The sequence below is a fragment of the Epinephelus moara genome, chromosome 11 (assembly GCF_006386435.1).
Source record: "Epinephelus moara isolate mb chromosome 11, YSFRI_EMoa_1.0, whole genome shotgun sequence".
Lineage (NCBI taxonomy): Eukaryota > Metazoa > Chordata > Actinopteri > Perciformes > Serranidae > Epinephelus > Epinephelus moara.
In genome coordinates this window covers 23,851,658-23,871,436 of record NC_065516.1, presented here as the reverse complement: position 1 = coordinate 23,871,436, position 19,779 = coordinate 23,851,658, and the positions used below count along the sequence as shown (strand labels likewise).

Below are 19,779 nucleotides of genomic sequence, written 5' to 3'. Positions count from 1 at the left end.
CCTCTCCAGGTAACGAGTATCATTAATACACAACGTGCCCCAGGCACAACATTTAGCTCCAAATCCACAAAACCAGCCTGAAAATGAAGGAAATCTGAAATAATTGCTTTAGAGTCAATGGAGCACAGCTGTGTTATTGGCTGGTGCTAGGCTATGATTAGCCAGTGTGAATTCGAGGGGCAGGACTTAGTGAAGGGACAGTTGTTTCAGCTTTGCTCCAAAACTGAAACATTCAATAAAGCACTGAACGCTTTAGTGCCCAAATACTTTTCTGACTTTCTGCAACACTATGAACCATTAAGACCTCTCAGGTCTTCTGTGACGGGTCAGCTTCGTGTCCCCAGGGTCAACACTAACCATGTGGTCATCCCAACTCATCAAATACAGCTGCTTTGTCAGTGGACCTACACGCCAAATTATGACATGCTCGGTACCCTCCTGTGTCAGTTTTAGACATTCAGGAACAGCATGTCAATTTACACTTGTTGCATGCAGTGTGTTTTTAAAAATACACTCCTATTTTCGATGAAAATGAACAGTTTCTGTTCAATACATGCAGTATTTTTCAGAATAAACATAAAATAGGTAAAACACCTCATTTTTTAGGTTTAGCTCCTGACGTTTAGGCAACAAAAGCATGTGGCTTAAAATAAGGACGATTGTAATGTAACGTCACGTGACATACATCACTACCATTGCATGCTACACATACTAGCACACTATGTTGCCATTAAATTAACTCCATTTACTTTTGGTTTCACACGGGAAACAAACAGCAGGCTCCCAGGTAAAAGTCCGGAGTTTGTTTGGTAGCGACAAGGGGGTGCAACATGGAGAAGCAGCATTTAGTTTTTATGCACCACATACTTGGAATAAAATCCCTAGTCCTTTTAAATCAAGGCTGAAGACTTTTCCGTCTGTTGCTGCCTTTTAGTAAATCAAATATCTACACATCAGTGCACACTTTTATTCTTGTATTTTATACCTGTCTCAGTGTATTTTAGCTTGTTTTTATTTTCTGTTCTCCAGTTCTTTCATGGCATTTTTAACTGTATTTAAATGTCCTTCCATAATGTGTTTCATTTGCACTTTGTCTCAAAGCTTATGATGTTTTATGTAAAGCACTTGTTTCTGCCTTGTTGCAGGAATGTGCTTTATAAGTAAACTTGCCTTGCCAAAGTTTTTTAGCTGGTCGAAGCAAAGTAGTAGAGGTGACTGAAAATATACAATAACGCCTGTTTTTGTGTGTGTGACGTCTGTGTCCTCTGCAGGAATCATCGCAGTGGTGATCTTCACCATCTTATGTACTCTGGTGTTCCTGATCCGCTACATGTTCCGTCACAAAGGCACCTACCACACCAACGAGGCCAAGGGCAGCGGGGAGTCCGCCGGAGAGTCGGCGGACACGGCCATCATCGGAACCGACAACCCAGAAACCATCGACGAATCAAAGAAGGAGTGGTTCATCTAACGGCCAATGGTGGGACTTTGACAGAGGAAGTGATTCGTCAGACCACCCGGTGCCACAGAGATGGAGGAGGTTGAATTCAATGACCAATCACAGGAGAGACGGAGGAGTGGCCATTCAATAGGACAATAATCTCCCAGAGAGGGCGGGGATGTGTGACAGACGTGTACAGAAATCTTTTTTTGTTTGTTTGTTTGTTTTGTTTTTTTATATATCCAGAGTATTAGAGCGAGAAGAGGGACAGCTAATGCAGCAGAGCACGGCTGTAAGAGACTGTACATGTATATACTAACCGGCTTGTCCTTCTTTGTATCGTGCTTGGGAGTTTTCAGGAGTCCTTTGAATACTGTATATGACAAATAATTATACTTACTGGATCGTGTGATAGCACAGATTTATTGCCAGTCTCTGTTGCATTTTGATTTTATTTTTTAACAAAAATCTTATATCAAAAATGATCAAATCAACATGCCAAACCCTTCTTTTTTTTTTAAATTTATCAGGCTGCGGTTGCACCAGTCTGTCAACACTCATATCCGTCGAATGACATGCCACCTATATTGTGGTACTATAGAGTTGAATATGGATGCCAAAACTCACTTTGTAAATACAATATTTTGTGTTATTTTTTTTCTCTCAAAAGATTTATTTAGAGTCCATTACATAAAACACTAAGGAGAAATTTCAGATCTATATTACATTATATGTCCGTCCATTGCATTATATATGTATCAGATATAGAGTTTTATGTTTAAATCTTATGACATTCGATTGTATGGGACATTCCTTTCTGAGGAGGAGCAGAGAGGGGTTTCTCAGAGCATGATGGGAAATCATGACACTCCATGGTTGGTTTAGCTCAGCACGGCAGCTTTCTTTTCATTTGGAGCGGGTGAAACCGTGCGCCTTTACTCATTCAGACTTGAGCAATCCGTTTGTTTCTTTGCCAAACACTTGAGTCTTACGTCCTTCACCGATCGGCTCAGAATTTTGCGTTAAATGTTTGACTTTGAGATAAGGAATTTCTGACATATTAGACTGACGTTGGGCTGTAGGTTTGCAGCGCGTGCATGCATCCATGCGTATACGTGCAGGTCGGATGAATAAGATTTGTTATATTAAACGAAAGAAGTGCAAGGAAAAAGTCACACAGATGAGATCGAACAACCTGCCTGACACTTAATGAATTCTATTGATGCACTACACTCCATGAATTAAGTGGTCAAAGCAGCATAAAGCAAAAAAAAATCACTGACACCTAATACGTGTTCAAGATTTGGGAAAGGTTAAGATGATAATTGGCTTTCTAATCCGTTGTGCCTTCAAGGTGTTGAGCCATTGCGCCTTGCCCCAGACCACTTAACACAAACTTAATACAATAACTCGCTGCTGCTGCTGCATGAATTCTCATTAATCAGAGGTGTCTTTATGATTCTCTGATTTAAGTGGTGCTGTATACGATTAGCCATGAATCTCCGTCGAAGCTTGATTCTGAATTCAGAACGCTTGGGTTAAAAAACAACCTGCAAATTAATCTCAAATCCTGAACAAGGCTGACCTTCTCAAGCATAGCTGTGTGGGCTCTTAATGCAGCAGGAGACGGTACACTGACGTATAAGGAGAGCTGCACGCATTCAACACACACGATGTTTACACATACCCTCTGTGACGCACATGCACACGCAAGCATGCATGTTTGATACAAGCATGAGTCAAGGTTGTTCGTTCTATTACGAGAGCAACAAGTTCAGAATGAGGAGGCTGCTGCTTTGTCAACAATGAACTGAGCTTCACTCTAACAGTGCCACTGTCGTCCAACATACAAGATGTACAATTTATATTTTCTAACCATGTTGTGTTTCCTGTCATCAGTGCGTGTGTTTACCTTACCGTAGCATTTACAGGACAATGTGTCACATTTGCTGCCAACTTTATTTCGTCGTGAATTTGCTTTGTGTGTGTCTGTTTGGTCAATTTGCTGCCATGACATCCTGTTACATGAATGATTTTGTATGTCGTCGTCGTCGCCTCATGGTTGAGTGCTAACTGTAGATCACTTTATCAGAGACATTAGGACAGCTGGTGAACTCAGCCTGCCTTCTACCGCGGCCTCAAAGAAGACTTTCTCCGACCACACATCACATCCATGAAGGCAAACCAGTGACTTTCCTTTTTTTTTATAATTATATTACTCAGACTATACATTAACACGCACACACACCCTTGATATGTGGTTTGAACATACCGATGATGATGATGGATCGTCATCTCCAACAGACATAACCCATATGTTTTGCTTTCAGTTTTCTTGAGTTCAATAAAGAGTGTTTGATCTTTAATATCAGTCTTTAATGTGTCACTTTCATGCTGACATACAGACATCTTTAGACAGCAATGCGAAGCACATGTTATACAAAGGCTGTGAGACATTCATGGGACATCTTGGCCTCATGGTGCGTTCCATTTGCCCCAGATATTTCAACTGGAACATTCCCTGAAGTCAGATTAACGACACGGAAAGTCGACTCACCGACCCTGACCTCAAAATCCAAGACGGTTGCTCCACAAATCAACAGTTAAGTCAGGAACACTTAAGTCAAAGAAAAGTTTATTTCCATTTGCAGTATTATATTTTGCAATATGGCTCTGTTCTAAGCCTCTTCCACGCACCTACGTGGAAAGCCTAAGGCTGAGAGAGCACACCTTTCCACCCTTCTGCACGCCTACGCTGAAGGCCTAAAACAGAGACCTGAGAAAACAGACACAACTCTCTGCCCTTCCATGTGCAAATGAGGAAAGCCTTAGGCCCTGTTTAGACGACAACGGTTTCTCTAAAAACGGAAAAGTCTGTCCTTTGCATTTTAAAAAACTTCTGCGTGGGGCGTCGGTGGCTTAGTGGTAGAGCAGGCGCCCCATGTACAAGGCTGTTGCCGCAGTGGCCCGGGTTCGACTCCAGCCTGTGGCCCTTTGCTGCATGTCACTCCCTCTCTCTCTCCCCCTTTCACACATGTCTGTCCTGTCCATTAAAGCCTGAAAATGAAAAAAAAACTTCTGCGTTTATATGACGACGTTATTGAAACGATCCCCGTTCACACGGAGCCGCAAAATCTACTGGAACCGCTGTAGTATGAACGCCAGGCCAATGAGTGGCAGTGTAAATTTGCAAAGCAACACCACGGCATGATGCCATGTGCCTGCGCTGAAGCGCCTTCCTCTACAACGCAGTGATTACAAACCAAAACAAAGAAGACACACTGGTGAAAGCATGCACAGATAACTTTGTCTGGATGGACGATGAGGTGGAGTTGCTACGGTAATAGATCTACACTTCACTTCAAATCAACAGGGTGAGCAGCGCAAACAGAGCTCGGCATTGTTGTTGTGACGGTTGACTTTCTCCCGCATGCCTAGTGACTGGAACCGTAATGCGCATGTGCAAAAAGTCCGTTTTCAGAGGAACTGCATATTGCAAGTTTACATGACAACGGAGACGCTGCCGTTTCTAAAAATTGCACTCTGGAACCCGTTTTCAAAACGTTGCCTTTTCAGGCACCCAAACCGCCGCTGTCGTGTAAACGATCGGCCAAAACGCAACAAAAGTTTACCGTTTTCAGTTGAAATCGTTGTCGTATAAACGGGACCTTAGGCAGGGAGAGCAAACCACCCTGCCTTTCCATGCGCCTTCCATGAGAGCAGCAGCAAAGACCCCCCGGGAACAGAACAGAGCAGCATCAATGACAAACAGAAATGACATTGATAAGTCAGACACTGCATGAAAAGGAGGAGCTGGGGAGGAGGCGGGTTGCAAAAGAAGCAACAACAGTAGCTGGCTAAAGCAGTTTAAATAGGGCGCCCTGAATGAGATTCACCAATTGGTTGCGTAGAAAGGAATCCTGTGATCTATCAGCTGACTCCCTTCCAACAATCAGCTGCTCCATCAGTTGTTGGGCTGTTTGAGATCAGCTGATGTAGCTTGATGTTGATTTGGTGATTATATGCACAAAATACAGTGTAATGTGTTGTTATCAAATGATATTGCTAACAATGGCTAACCAGGCTAGAACTTGTATGCCAACATCTTGGTTTTCCGACTTGTACCATAACGCAGCCAACTCGGTCATGATGTCATTCCCAGCCCTGACCTTCAGCTTCCAAGGTAAATGAAACACAGCATTATACCACCTAATAGGGGTGTTCTCAAAAACTGTATTGATTTGTATTTGTTTTTCTACAAGCTCTTTTTTCACCAATAAGGGCAAGTGTTAATTACTTTGATCATATTGCAAAAAACGTAGTGCTATGATGCTCGACATTACAGGGAGTGTGATACATATAAATACAGATACCACTTTCCTGATTGCATAGAATAGTATCTTTTTAATTCGTATGGTGGTGTGTTTTTATTCTATCACATCCCCCCTAAAATTAGAGCAGTATATCACCTTGCTTACAGTGTCACAATAAAATCAATATTGAATCATAACCCCTGTATTGTGATACGTGTCAGATTATTGCCAGTTCAAAGCCTTTCAATGTGATAAGTGCCTTTGAATCTGACTCATGGCTGACAGCTATGTCACCACTCCTCTTTCTAACTTCCTGCGTGTCACCCTAACACTATAATCCGTCAACAGCTCTGACAGGGTTTACTGGCCCCTTAACTAAGTGCCATGAAATAATAAGATAACATTTCATCACATGCAGTAAATAATTTATTTTGAAGGATGAGTCTAAGACAAATCCCATAGTTGCGAACTCTGAAACATACGGCACCCTCATGATTCACATAGATCCAGAGTTTACCATTTGGGAGAGGGTTAGGAGGGTGTCTGCGCTCCACCACAGATTGCACCACCTAAGGCAGGACACTGCTTGACCTAATGCTTGTAATTAAACTGTTTCCAGGCTGTAACATAGAATCCGTTGAAGAGGGTGAAGTGAGAGAAAAAAGGACACTGAGTTTCAGGGAATGAAGCACAACTACACACATTCTCTAATGGGTCATTTTATAAAGCAATTCTAGTTAAACTGACTAAATTTTATATCAGGCCTTGCTCCATTTATCACATGTTGGGAGAAATGACAACAGGTCTACCTGCTCTGGTCATAGGCTGCCCCCCTGTGGTCAGATGGTGTAGTGCTGTTAACCACAAAACTAAAAACAATAAAGTCAATACAATTAAACACTAGTTGTTATTAGCACGAATAAATATAAAACCTAAAAATAGAGACAAAGTAATGAGGCTGTACAATAGCATAAATAATTACCTGTGAGACTCTGAAAAGACAAATAGCAGAGAGGAGATAAAGACAAGACAAAGAGGTAAAGAAAGCACTGAATGATTTCCTTAGGATTTGTAGGTCACATAAACTAGTGTGTTTGACTCCAATCATGTTTGAAAAGACAGTGAAGCATGTCTACAAAGACCCTTACCAGCTACTCAGTAGTCAGTAGTGTGTATATTCTTCTCTGCCACTGCTGTCATCTTTGATAACGTGCCTGGTCAAAAAAGGCAACTCTACATACAGATCTATGTTTACTGACCTGCTCTTCCTACAAGAATGCATTGCACTCAGACTGTCATACTGACAACAACAACAACAGTTTAATCAGCATTTTCATCATGCACATTCTGTCAAAACCTACATTACCCACAAGGCAACTTGGCCACCAACAATCCGTTGGAAGGTTCAGGTGTGTGAAGGTATGTGTCCACAGGATCCATCAATTCCACACTTTCCATTCACTGTCTGTGTAAGCAGCAAAGCATTCTGGTGGCATAGTGTTGCCTCCCAAGAGACATTTAATCTAAACTGCTTTATGCAAATCAGGGGCATCAAGTTTGACTCGTCACCTCTGGAAACTCACAAAAAGCTTTTAAACTAAACGTTGTCAATCTAAGGTCAAGACAGATTCAACAACGGGCTTATTTCTCACCTCCATTTGATGAACTGTATTCATAATGTAAGAGAACGTTCCCAGACGAACAACCAAGTTGGTATGATTTGAAATCTGGGAACAGACAGCCCACAGGGCTGGTGACACGCCCATTGAGCATCCACCCATAGACTGTATAAAGTAATGGATTTAGATACCGTTACAAGAGGGGTGGATCTGAATCATAGACTGTAGCGACACCTCACAGACTGCCAGTCACTTAAAGTAGCCACGCCCTTAAATATGCGCAACTTTAAGTCTTAATAAGATGTAAATTGAGTTTTATAAAAATGTATCCCTTGTACAGTTGTCATGAATATTGAAATTAGCTATCAAGAACAAAATTGTAGGTTTTTTTTAGTTTTGGGTTGGTTTTTTTTTCCTTTCTTTTTCTTTTATACCAGGCTGTTATCATGTTTATTTCTGCTGTTAAGTTCTGCATTGTAACATGGGGCGTCTAGGGTGATAGACTCATTTTTGGAGCCAGCCTCAAGTGGCCATTTGAAGAACTGCAGTTTTTTAGACTTGTGCGTTGGCTTCATTTTTCAGCCCTGGAGGCTGCCACTTGGAAGCCGCACAACCTGGAATCCATCGTTGCTGAGGAAGGATGTATCTGCTCATGACCAGTATGTAAAATTAGCTTCAAAGCCTGCCACTGTTCCTGGGGGTTTGGCTAGAATAAATCCATTGTCTTCCTTCATTTGAGGTTTAACTGGTACTCTTTTAACTATGTCATCTCATTGTGTCGTCTTTGGGTTTGGGTAAGGGGTTGCCTGGTGGCTTTGTAGGAGAGCAGATATCCCATATAGGAAGGCAGTGTCCTTGCTGCAGTGACCACAGGCTCAGTTCTGGCCTGTGGCCCCCTGCTGCATGCTATGCATGAATAGAAACTACTGCCTTTCTTGATCAACAAATCTTAATAGTTGCATAACAGCAGTGAATGGGACAGCACATAAAGATACACTTTCATTTGCCAATTTTCCCAAAATTCTTGTGAAAATTTGCATTATATTTGGACGGAAACCCAGCTTGTGATACACACATACAGAGGGTTTTTTTCTGGCTCTGGATAGCACAATGTAGTCCTTCACAAAGCTTCATTTTTTATTTTTATTTTTAATCGACAAAAGAAGAATTTACCCATAAGGACTATTACTTGTTCTTTAATTTCTGAGTATTTAATATGTCTGTTAAATAACCAATAGAGGGCAGCAGTGTGTAAATTAATTTTGTCTTGATCTGACATTCATGAGGTCACAGACATGACTTTCTGATGCTTATTTCTATCAAAAAAGAATCATTCTGAACACTGAAACATTCATTTATTATTTTTTTTATTGGCTTTGAGTTTATTTAAACAAAAAATAAATCACTACAAAAGAAAATCAGCAGTTACAAAAGGCACACTTGTCCAAAAGGTAAACTAATAGCTTTCACAGTCTCTTGAATTTCTTCCCTTTCTTTCACCATCCACCCTTTATTGTTCCACTCTGATGCCACAGTTAATGTGTGAGTTGGAGGGAATCAGGACTTGGTCTTTGGTATGCAGCAGGGATCGGAGTAAAATGAGCAAGTTTCATTGTCTCAGGTGAAGCTTTGTGACGACGCAGACATCACAGTGAGGGGGGGGGGGGCGTAAGACTCTTCTGAGATGAAAGCCTGAGACTTCAGAGCGCGAGAGATGAAGGATGGAAGATAGCAGGGGACACTTCAGGCTTCAGGACATTCAGCTGTAACAACACACATGACAATGGTAGTGAGCAAAGGTCTCAAGCACTTACAGAAACAGTTCAAATGCATTTATATCTGAGAGTTTGTGCAGTTTGTGTGTTAATGACATACCATTCTCTGGCAAGATGACAATGTTATCAGCGAGGATGCCAGACTGCTGGGAGAACTGGGTGAACTTCTGCTGCAGGGCGGTTGTGGCAGTGGTGGTGCGGCCTGCAAACACAGAAGTGAGTTGAATTAACCCTCCCCAAATCCTGAATCCACCAATTTAGCACACAATGCCTTCCTTTAGGGATATAACACAAGCTGCTGTCTTGTGACTGTGGCAGACTTACTGTAAAGCTTGTTGAGGACCTCAGACACTCCGTCCTTTGTCTTGACGGTGTGGACCAGAGCGTAGTCATCATACACAACTTCAGCAATGCGCATGTCATTGTCATTGTTCCACACTGATGAAAGAAGAAACAGAAAGGTCAGGGTGTTGAACCTTTGTGTTTGTGTCTCTCTCATGTATTTGTGCGCACTCTACTCACCCTGGCTGCGGAAGGTGAAGCGTCCAGGAGTCTCGGTTTTCTTGGCAAGGTGAGTCATTCTCCAGCAGGTACCATCAGCACTAAAAGGGAGGAAGAGGTCAGGAATTAAGCTTTTTTTTCCCACAGGAGAATCATTATAGTGTTTTGCTTACAAGCTATAATTTAATATTAAGCACTTACTTCAGGTTGGCATAAGAGAGGTCCAGGTCTCCTCCATCAGTCGGCTTCAACACAGCAGTGCCCATCTTCATGCCTGCCTTGTGGTTCACAAACCACTGGGCATTTGTGGCAAAGCCAACCATGTACCACTTGCCTGCCATCTAGAAGAAAGACCGAAGGGGGGAATAAAGGGTGACGAGTGTTTTAATCTCACAGAATCAGTCAAACATAAAGCTCAAGGGGTTATCTTAACTGCAGCACATGTGTTACACAACCCATTTCCCATAAACTATTGAACAAGTCACCTTTCTTCTGCGTCTCTCTTACCTTCTGCAGGTCGAAGTCTGCCACAGGCGTGACCTCAGTGCATGCAGCCAGCGCACACATCAGGGCGACCAGCATCCTCAGCAGTGTGTTCCTCATGGCTTCTCCTTTGTGTTCTGGGCTTCTCCAGCAGTGAGTGTATCAGTCGAAGGTGAGGAGGAAAAAGCCAAGTGGAGGCTCCTTATATCCTGCAGAGCCCTGCTCCCTATCCCCTCCTCATCCCTCTGTCTCCTCCCCCCTCCTGCTGCTAGTTTTTGCATTACAAAAACTCTTTGGCCCTCACTCACTGCCATGCAAATCACTGCCGTTACACAACCGGCACGTGTGGATGGGAGAGGGGGAGGTGGGTAAGGAAGAATGGGGGAAGGAGGAGGAGAAAAAAAAGGGAGAGTGGGTGCATAATAGGGTTCTTTTAACACCCCTCCCCTTCTCACTCCTCCTTCACAAATGCTCAGGCATGCCTGGACTATCAAAACAGCTGTTTGGTAAGAGTGCAAATTTCTTCACCATATGGCACATGAAAGGTCCAAAAACACCACATGCACAATGAGAAATAACAGATCAGAAGCACTTTTGCTGAACTTCCTCGAGAGAGGGCTCAAATCTACTTTATAAGCCAATAAACTCCACATGAAATAAGATTTAAAATGTACTAGAAATGCATTCTCTTGCAGCAAAGTGCCAGATGCAGTGAGGCCATGATGTTAAAGATTTTCACAGTGAAATCATGTTCACTATTTCACATAAAAAGCTGTCAGTGTTGCCTGTAACTACTTGCTTGTTCTTTGCAGTTCATTTTGAGTGTTAACTGTTTCATAAAACCTTTGAAATATGAGTCATTTAAAGGGCAACTCTGTCTAATTTTTGAATTTCAGTATGTTATTTCCATGGCCCTCAGAAGTTTAATCCATATTTGAGCTGCTGTTTCTCAAAGCCAGAAACCAGGAAAGTAAGTCTTGAAATTGAAGTCTGGAGCTGCTCCATAGGCAATGAATAGGAGCCTGATTTTGTGGACCCAAAGAATGTTCCTTTTTTTTGTACCCGAATGAGCTTTACTCTATTGTAGTGTTCTCAGCTGTGAAATGCAAAATGTATCCGTGTACCCAGAACATTGCCCTGAGTGCTCTCAAGCCCCTTTCTTCTAAGCAGCCTGGGTCAGTTCAGTTCAGGACATATATTTCATGTCTCCATTGAGAAAAGTTGTGCATGGCACTAACAGAACCCTTCCTAACGTTCCCTGTTTTTCATTACCCCTCTGTCAGGGTACCTAGCACACAGATCTGGTACTAAAAGGTGGAGCTGTGAACACTGTAGTTTGTTGATTGGTCAATAGAGGACGGTCACTCTGCTCAGGGCTGAGTTGTGGCTGGTTTCAAATGTATGTAACCACTCTTTATACCGTGGCAAGTTTTACATACATTAGTAATCTATAACTATGAAATAAAAGGATGCTTTGCTGCCTCTCTCAGCAGCTGTAGACTGAGAAAAAATACTTTAATTCACTGAGCTGACTTATGGCAGAACGTTTACTTATAATGTTACTCAATGCATAAGCTGACAATGTGAATCCAACACACTTTTAACCATTACTTTAGTTTTTATTGTCTCTCTTGGATGACATACACCTTTACTGATGAGTGGATGATTGAGCATTTAAATACATATATAGGCTATATATATGCATTTCAAACAGATTTTGGGAACTGCATATTCTAATCCTCATTTGGAGAAAATAAAAACGTGTTGGAGCATCATTCTGGTGCACTCCAACAACACTACTTGTCTGAGAAGCACCCAGTGCACAAACCTACTATTTTTAAATAACCCATCAGGAGAGACTCTCACTCCAAATGTTGGCACGCAACCCTGTTCTGTGGACGGTAAACAAGGTGCAGACTGAGGAGGAAATACAGCAAAAGCTGGAAAGAACAGTGAATGACAGCAACCCTGCTCACATTTAGGAGCACTGTCTGCGACGTAGACGCTAAACCAATCCAGGGTCTAGGTACATGTGGGGTTATTTTTGGTTCTAAAGGTGCTTTACTGAACGTTTTTGGCGGAAATGGGGCTTCAGTGTCACCTAGAACATCTTTCCTGATTCATTGTCTATGGAGCAGCTCTAGACTTTGTACTCTGTGACATGGCAAATTTGAGTTTTAGCACTATAGTGTTTTGGATTTGGGAGTGAGTTATTCGTGTTAACTAATATTTTTGGACTGTCTTGGACCATATGAAGAACAGTTTAGAAATGGCATAGTTCCCCGTTAAGTTGTGAAACAACATAGTGAGAAGAAGAGTCCGGTGAAACATCTTGTTTGACATTAAATCTCTGCATTATGTGTTGAATAATACCCCCGAATCCAGCATTGCTCATAAGAACTGTATATAACATGTTGTGTAATGTGTAATGAGCTTATTGGCTGTGAATTCTTCATTGGCAAAAATATATTGATGAAGTCAGCAGAGCTCCATTAGAGACAAGGCGGGCGCCGACTTGCAACCAGCATGTTATGTAACACACACTCAGACACAGAGGTGCTGGGAGGAGCTAGGGGCAGCATCAAGAAGCACTTTGGTAACCTAGTTTTATAACCAAACTCTCACAACCCCTTTTGGGCTCCACATCTGGGCTCGATTAACTCCCACCCCCATCCCTGAATCCTCTATGTCCTCACACACACCCCAAGAAGCATTCACACTGACACTCACACTGAATTGTAAATCTCAGCAGGAAATGATGGGATGGAGTTAACATGATAATAAGCCATGCATGAGAATGACTTCTCACCACAGACTCAGCTGGTGGCAGATGAGATCCAGAGTGGATTTTCTAAAATGAAAACATCTGACACCAACGTGATTGTGCTCCATTTTATTTATTTGTATCTGGTAACATTTAAAGGTGACAGCTTTACAATTTCAAGACCTTTGTTCAGTCTTTCAACAACTTCAGTGATACAATAATTAGATATTTGCGTAAGAACTGCAGAACACTGCAAGGCTGGATCTGTCTGCTGCACGGCTCTGCCTCCTCAGCATGTGGGGACACAGTCTGAAAACAAAAGAGTGAAAGGTTAAATTACAAAGACGCTGTGCTGCTGTTTTAATCAGGGAGTGGAGATTGGATAACATGTTGCTGACAAAGTTTAAATAACTGAACCTGACACATGCACAGCCTGCAGGAGCAAACGTGAAAACTGTTTGGGAAGGTCACGGCGACAGGTCATTGGTTTCCTTAAAGCTGCTCTCGACCAATCTCTGTCTCTCTCTCTCATGATATAACAGCCTGTTGAAATTATTTTGTAACCTTTAGAGCATCTGAGCATTTTTTTTGAAGGTACTATGAAATTATAAGGTGGCAGGAAAGGAAGACATATCCACTGTTAAGTCCATGTTTGCTGTGCTTTTGCAAAAACGTCTCGGGATTTTCATGAATGTCTTCCCCCCCAAATCACACTTCTTTAAAATGCTTATTTGAATCATCATCATGTTTAAATGTTAAAATTGTGAGACATTATCTCCCTCCAAAAATGTTTTACAACATCAATAATAAAGCAGTCAAATTTTACAACCCAGTAATTCCATTAACCTATCATAATCACTTAATTCAAGGACAGTTACTGTGCTGTAACCTCTCTCACTGGCATTGCTGCAGAAGCGTACATCTTAGACGCACAGTGCCACATAATAATTACAGGTCATTATACAAGGAGGAACAGAGCAGGAGAATACATATGTCCTCATTAAGCACTGGCACACAGTAGCACCTCAGCTGGGAAGGTGAAATGATGATGGACATGCAATGCACTGAGCCAGTGAAACACCAGTTACACTGACTAGGATGAAATGCTCGAAGTCATAGACGGGATTCCAATGTACTGCAGTGTGTAGTGACCTGTGAAAATACTCGATGTACAATATATTAAGTCTGTGAGCGACACTGACAGCTGAAGAACTGAAAAATATTTTAACTGTTTCCTAAAAACAAAAGTGGCAGCCATGGCAATTTAATGAAAAGTTGTATTTGCAAGATTTGTCAGCTGCTTCATTCAACTCTGTCACTTTTTTATGCTAAGTAGGATTTATACTTGTCCGTCTGCTCTATGCAGGGCCTACACTGTGGCCTATGCACGTGGTTCATGCCATTGTGAGCATTTGTACTTGTGCGGTGGTGTGTCTGTGTCACTCTGCAGTTACACCTCCAAAACACTAGTTGTCAGTGGAGGTTTCTGTGAAGTGCTGTAAAGTTTAGATGATTCAAAACACACCCAAAATACACACTAAACATAACCTAATAGAGACAATTTCAAACACAAGTACACAAATCAAATCGCAGCATTCACAGACAAACACGTGTCTTTATCTGGACACATTTTCCCCACAAATACAACATGCTAATGTTACTAGCACAAGCCTGTGGCATTTTACATTGTATAAATTAGCCTGGTGGCTAGTGGACTTTTCCTCTTCTCATATGAAGCCAGGGACAACAGCAACATTTAACAAAGGTAATGTTACAAAATTTGGCTCCATTACAACTCACAAGGCTCACCGACAAAACAACTGTCTTATACTAAACACGTTTTCCAAACAAATATAACATGCTAACGTTATTAGCACAAGCCTATGGCATTTTACATTGTATAAATTAGCCTAGCAATGAGCAGAGATTTCTTAAACTTAAAATGCTATTTTGTGGAGGCTTTATTGTCTTCACAATTTATTGTTTCTTATCTGTGAAATTAAGGTAAATAAACGCTTCATTTCCACTGAGGGAAATGGTTTCATCTTACAAAAATAGACAGGAGGTCTGCGTCACAGTAACATGGAGTTACATTTCTGGGGAGGTGCACGTCAGACTACAGCGTAGGCTCTATGGTGTTGATTGGACGCAAAAGTATAAATCCCACTTTAGTCTTTTAATTATCACACATTTTGTTCCATCATAGAATTATAGTTGTTATATCTGTTTTTTTGTTGTTGTTTTTTTACACATTTAACTTACTGATGACATGATCCTGGTCCACGTCACCACAGTGACCTAGAAAAGAAAAAAAGAGTTCACAGTTATTTACATGCAGCCGATGAAGCAGGTGTACGACTACATCGTCATCCTTTACATCGGTAATTAATGCAATATGTTTTTTATTTTTTTAAACCACACTTAATGCAACATTCAGAATATTAATGTTGCAGCAGGCAACTATTTGCTCTGTAAAGATAAAGTGGAGTAATATCGCCTTGGGCAGAGAATGAAATCACGTTCCCTCTGAGTGTGTTTCATTTTGAGCTTCTCTGTTTTTCGCTGTTACAGATGGTTCGGCTGTACTGTTAGCACCATTAGCTGCTAGCCGCTGGCTCAGTATCGTCCATGTTGAGAGCCGTGTGCAGACAACCTCTGAATCATTGATATGCTCTGAATATGACATAGAGCTCCTTACAACTTTATTTTGAAAAGTAGCACAATATTCCAAACTACTTTTATGAATATGCCGAGTACTGGAGATCCTTTCAAGCTAGATTTCAGAGCTGCTGAGGCCTATTATGCCACCCTACATTCAATATTACAGTTGCTAACATAGTTTATTTTGTTTTATTTTTCAGGTGAATGTGGACTTACTGTATGTGGGGAAGGGGAAGAGGTATGCCAGCCCCAAACCCTGTTTTTCAGCAAGCTGCTCAAACTTGGTTAGCATCGGCTCCGACAGATTGTCTGTAGACCTGCCTGCATACAGAGCACAGAAACAAACACCAGGACATTTAAAACACGAGATTATCAGGACTACCATCTGGCTTTTAGATCTGAAATACCAAACAAAGGCCACGTGGCTCAGGAACCAACCATAGAGTTTCATCGTGATCTTGCACCGTTTCTGGTAGTACATGATCGCATATGAAGTGTAGTCCGTCTCCCCGATCGCTATCTCAGTGTTCAGCTCAGGACGAGTTCCTGGTGGAAACAACAGAGAGCATGGTGGAACAAAGAAATGCTGCATTGCACTATTGTTTATCAGTCATGCTTAATGAGGGAGGCACTGACCTTTAAGTGTTAGCTTTCCTGGGGTTGGTGTTAGATCGTAAGTTTGTAATATCTCCCAACACTGGTGATTACTGAGGAGAGGAGACCAGACCAGACGGAAAGAGGCGAAACAAGAAGAGTAGAGTTGAGATGAGATGAGATGAGATAAGACCAGACCAGACCAGACCAGACGTGATGTGATGGGACGAGACGAAAAGAGAAGACAAGACAAGACAAGAGTGTTTCAGGTGAGACATTTGATGACCCAGTAGAAACAGACATTAGACATACATATACACTGTTTCGTAATCTAACCCCTTTTTAGCATTTTAATTTTAACATGATGAGATTTATGATCAACAATCATCCATCATATATATATATATATATATATATATATATATATATGGATGTAAGGACTAAGTAGGTTAAGGCAAGCCTTTAAACAAAAAGTCTGGTAAGTTGATAAATTTGCATCACTCATGATACAACAATATCCAGAATCTTAGACGATATATAGTCTCATATCTCAGTAATTATATAACATCTTCATATTGCCCAGCCCTCATACAAAACTGACAGTTTTTTCACCGTCTATTTGTAGACATTGATGGAATGTTCACATTTCAACCATATTTCACCAGGATTTGCTTTAGTGAGATTTTTCATCCTCTGCAGTGTGCAAATAATATCCTATCCCGGTTGGTGTTCTCTCAACACATTCTCACTCCGACCTCATCACATATTGACCTTTGGTCATGGACTTTCTACGTCCACATACGACGTGCAAGGTACCCTGGGTGCGTTGGTTGTTGACTTCCTGAGACACCGTGTCAAGTTCTGCCTGTTACATACATCTTCTTTCAAAATACACTTCCGTTTTAACTGGAAATTTACCGTTTACATACAGTCTCTTTCAAAATAAATGCACTTTGTTTTTTTTCCTTCAACAACAAACACACGGTTGGGTTTGGGAAAAAAAGAACAGGGTTTGACTTTAGACTCTTACGGGACCGAAAGTAGGTGTTTGTTGGACCCATCCACCACCCCTCCCACCCGTCTCATTCGAACTTTCGCCGCCTTAACTTTTGTCCTTGTCCCACCGCGCTTCCCCCTGATGCTGCCAGTTGCCCTTTAACTATAACTGAAACCAGCTGCGTGTCATGCCGACGTTAAAGGATGCCTTTTTTTCGTGGTTTCTGGCGCGGCAAGTCACTGGCCAAGCGCCAGATTTCGATGACTTCTGAGTGAGACCGGGCTTGTTCACTGGGTAGGGTGTGGATAGGTTTGTTTGCGTTTAACGCCAGCGCTGCAGAGTTAAGGTAGCGAATAATCATAAAGAGCCCACTGCAGAGTCGCCACCTTGTGGTAAGACATATTAATGAATGCTCATTTAGACCTATTAATAATGTTAATTGGCTAATTTAGACTCAATAGGCTGTGTTACCTTCATATGAAGCTCAGTTATGTTTTGCACCTCCAGACAGATGTTTTACAATTATTTTGGTTTAAAAAAATGTCTCTTTTGAAAGTAAAGGCTGCCAACCCCTGATCTAACCACACAGCTCAGCCTCAGGCCAGATTGACCTGGCTTTCTAATGCCACATGAGAAAAACACCCAAAAAACATGATTTTCCTCTGTTTGTGCCAAAAAGGATTCAAAGAGTTGAAATCACAGCAAAGATGTCACGGAATGTCCCACAAAAACAACACACACACTTTTTCCATTTCAGTGTTGCATTGTATTTCTGTCATTCTGCGTCCGCCAGGTCACGATGACCTGACAGTTTTTCAAAAGATGAGGGAAAGCTGATGGATTTAACTGTTCGGCCTTTTTCCTGTTTTCGAGGATACACACAAATAAAATAAAACACATGTGGCTGAGGCATGAACTCAGAGCAGAATGAGGACAGTAGAGAGATTTGTGGCACATTTGCCCCCTCTGTCGGTCAATAAAGGTACTGAAGGGTCACAGTGAGCTATAGTACATGCACAGTGAGTGCTTAATGATGTAGATGGTGTTACTTACTGTCTTGTTTTTGTGCTAACAGACAGCGTCTCATCCGTGGGAGAGGAACGTGTGAGGGTCATGACTGTGGGCTCCACCTTGGTTCCATGATTTATCAGGTAAGAGCATTTGGAGGCGGTGTTTAGCAGGTACCAAGTTCCTGTCATCTGCGACAGAGACATGGAAAATAAGCAAGATTTTCACATATCTCCTAAGGCTCTGACGTAATATTTGTAATATTTTCTTTACATTCATTCTTATCAAGCAATCCTACTCATGCAAACCATTTCTACCTAGGACTTCTCCTATTTTACCAGGGTCAGATGAGCTCTTATTTAATTTTTAAGCTTTCTCTGTTCTCCAAGTGAAAAGGACACATCTGCTTTGAATGTCCTGATTTATTATCTTCTGTTATGCTCAAATTCTGTTTCACTGAAATTCCCCTTATTACCTAAAACACCCATATTGACACAGTTACACAAGCACGTTCACTTTGCCAGCCCCCTCACTAATCCATGACCAAACAGACTAACATGTTTGGATGTTTGAGTCTCTGGAAAACACATTTCTCTCTTCAGCATGGGTACTTGGATAGAAGTTTGCAACTGGTCAACCTCCTAAAGTTGCATTTAAATGTCATCTGTTTTAGTATCCTTAATTGCATTTATCAATATAAAAGAAAAGGGTAAACATGTGCTGCATTAATTGAGAGATGGCAATGCCAAAAATGGTCCTTGTGTCAAAACCTTCACTTCCCCTATGTTCTCCTCAAAGCAATAATTATCTTTTTCGGCTATTCTGTTGAGGTGATTCGTCATGGCTTCCACTGATTACTTTACAATCCTATTTGTTTGTGTTATTGATGTATTCTGGTACAAACCAGTGAGAAACACAATCACAAGGTCAGTGTGCAAAGGTCAGGTAACGGCACAGTTAACACAGCTGCAATCCTCTACCTGGATACAGCACTGGTTTCTCTACCTATCTAGCTATGAAGCTTGATTTAAAGGCGGCAATCACAGACAGGAGAACATATAAAGACAAAGGAGCACTTTAAACATTAACATAGAAGTAATCCACAAGTCAAACACACACCTCTTCCTCCTCCTCCTCCTCCTCCAGTTTATTACCTGTTGTATGTCAACGTTCTGTGCAGCTGGGGTCACGTCGATAGGCTCAACCTTTGGCTTCTTGCGAGGTCGTCTTTGGGGTCGCGGTCGACTCACAGCCCCCCCTACAGCCTCAGTGGAATCCCACAGACACACACACATTAACGCCACTGCCAGCATGCAACGCCATACTCCAGCCATCCTAGAGTCAGTCTTCTTCTCCTATAGGAGTGTTCAGGTTCCTGTATTCTAACTTTTCTTTTTTACACTCTTTTCTTCTTTTTGTACTGGATTTTCTGTCCTCTCTGTCTCAATCTGCAGTCTGCTGTTCTCAATCTGCTTTACTCAACCTCAAACACACAGAGGAAATGCATAAACAGACAGAGAGCAGGGGACAAACAAAGTGAAATAGAGGATGGCCTGTTCAGTTAAAGATTAACTTGGTTTACCAGCAGAGATGTGCTGCAATGTGTGCATCTGAAGGGGGGCA

General features: G+C 41.7%; 3 protein-coding genes across 3 annotated transcripts in view; 1 reads left to right on the top strand and 2 right to left on the bottom strand.

Moving 5' to 3' along the window:
- Positions 1-3,802, top strand: part of cntnap2a (contactin associated protein 2a) — a 454,430-nt gene extending 450,628 nt beyond the window's left edge. The window contains exon 27 of the mRNA XM_050057256.1: positions 1,272-3,802. Within this exon, the coding sequence (XP_049913213.1) occupies positions 1,272-1,471 (200 nt within the window). The 3' untranslated portion in view covers positions 1,472-3,802. The remainder of the gene's footprint in view (positions 1-1,271) is intronic.
- Positions 3,803-8,723: 4,921 nt separating this feature from the next.
- LOC126397664 (lipocalin-like) lies at positions 8,724-10,326 on the bottom strand. Its single transcript, XM_050056582.1, has 6 exons — positions 10,157-10,326; positions 9,851-9,990; positions 9,671-9,750; positions 9,473-9,586; positions 9,249-9,350; positions 8,724-9,136 (listed from the first exon to the last, which is right to left on the bottom strand). The coding sequence occupies exons 1-6, from the start codon at positions 10,250-10,252 to the stop codon at positions 9,117-9,119; spliced, it is 552 nt and encodes a 183-aa protein (XP_049912539.1). The 5' UTR covers positions 10,253-10,326; the 3' UTR covers positions 8,724-9,116.
- Positions 10,327-13,010: 2,684 nt separating this feature from the next.
- Positions 13,011-19,694, bottom strand: c8g (complement component 8, gamma polypeptide). Its single transcript, XM_050056557.1, has 7 exons — positions 19,311-19,694; positions 18,202-18,347; positions 16,194-16,264; positions 15,996-16,103; positions 15,774-15,878; positions 15,159-15,194; positions 13,011-13,205 (listed from the first exon to the last, which is right to left on the bottom strand). The coding sequence occupies exons 1-7, from the start codon at positions 19,488-19,490 to the stop codon at positions 13,186-13,188; spliced, it is 666 nt and encodes a 221-aa protein (XP_049912514.1). The 5' UTR covers positions 19,491-19,694; the 3' UTR covers positions 13,011-13,185.
- Positions 19,695-19,779: the final 85 nt, after the last annotated feature.

Coding starts and splice junctions, on each gene's coding strand:
- LOC126397664 (XM_050056582.1), bottom strand. CDS start 10,252: ATGAGGAACACACTGCTGAGGATGCTGGTCGCCCTGATGTGTGCGCTG. Junction 9,991..10,156: donor CAGACTTCGACCTGCAGAAG/GTAAGAGAGACG, acceptor TCTTTCTTCTAG/ATGGCAGGCAAGTGGTACAT. Junction 9,137..9,248: donor TGTCATCTTGCCAGAGAATG/GTATGTCATTAA, acceptor GTGTTGTTACAG/CTGAATGTCCTGAAGCCTGA.
- c8g (XM_050056557.1), bottom strand. CDS start 19,490: ATGGCTGGAGTATGGCGTTGCATGCTGGCAGTGGCGTTAATGTGTGTG. Junction 18,348..19,310: donor AGAACGTTGACATACAACAG/GTAATAAACTGG, acceptor TCTCTGTCGCAG/ATGACAGGAACTTGGTACCT. Junction 15,195..15,773: donor CTTCCCCTTCCCCACATACA/GTAAGTCCACAT, acceptor TTTCTTTTCTAG/GTCACTGTGGTGACGTGGAC.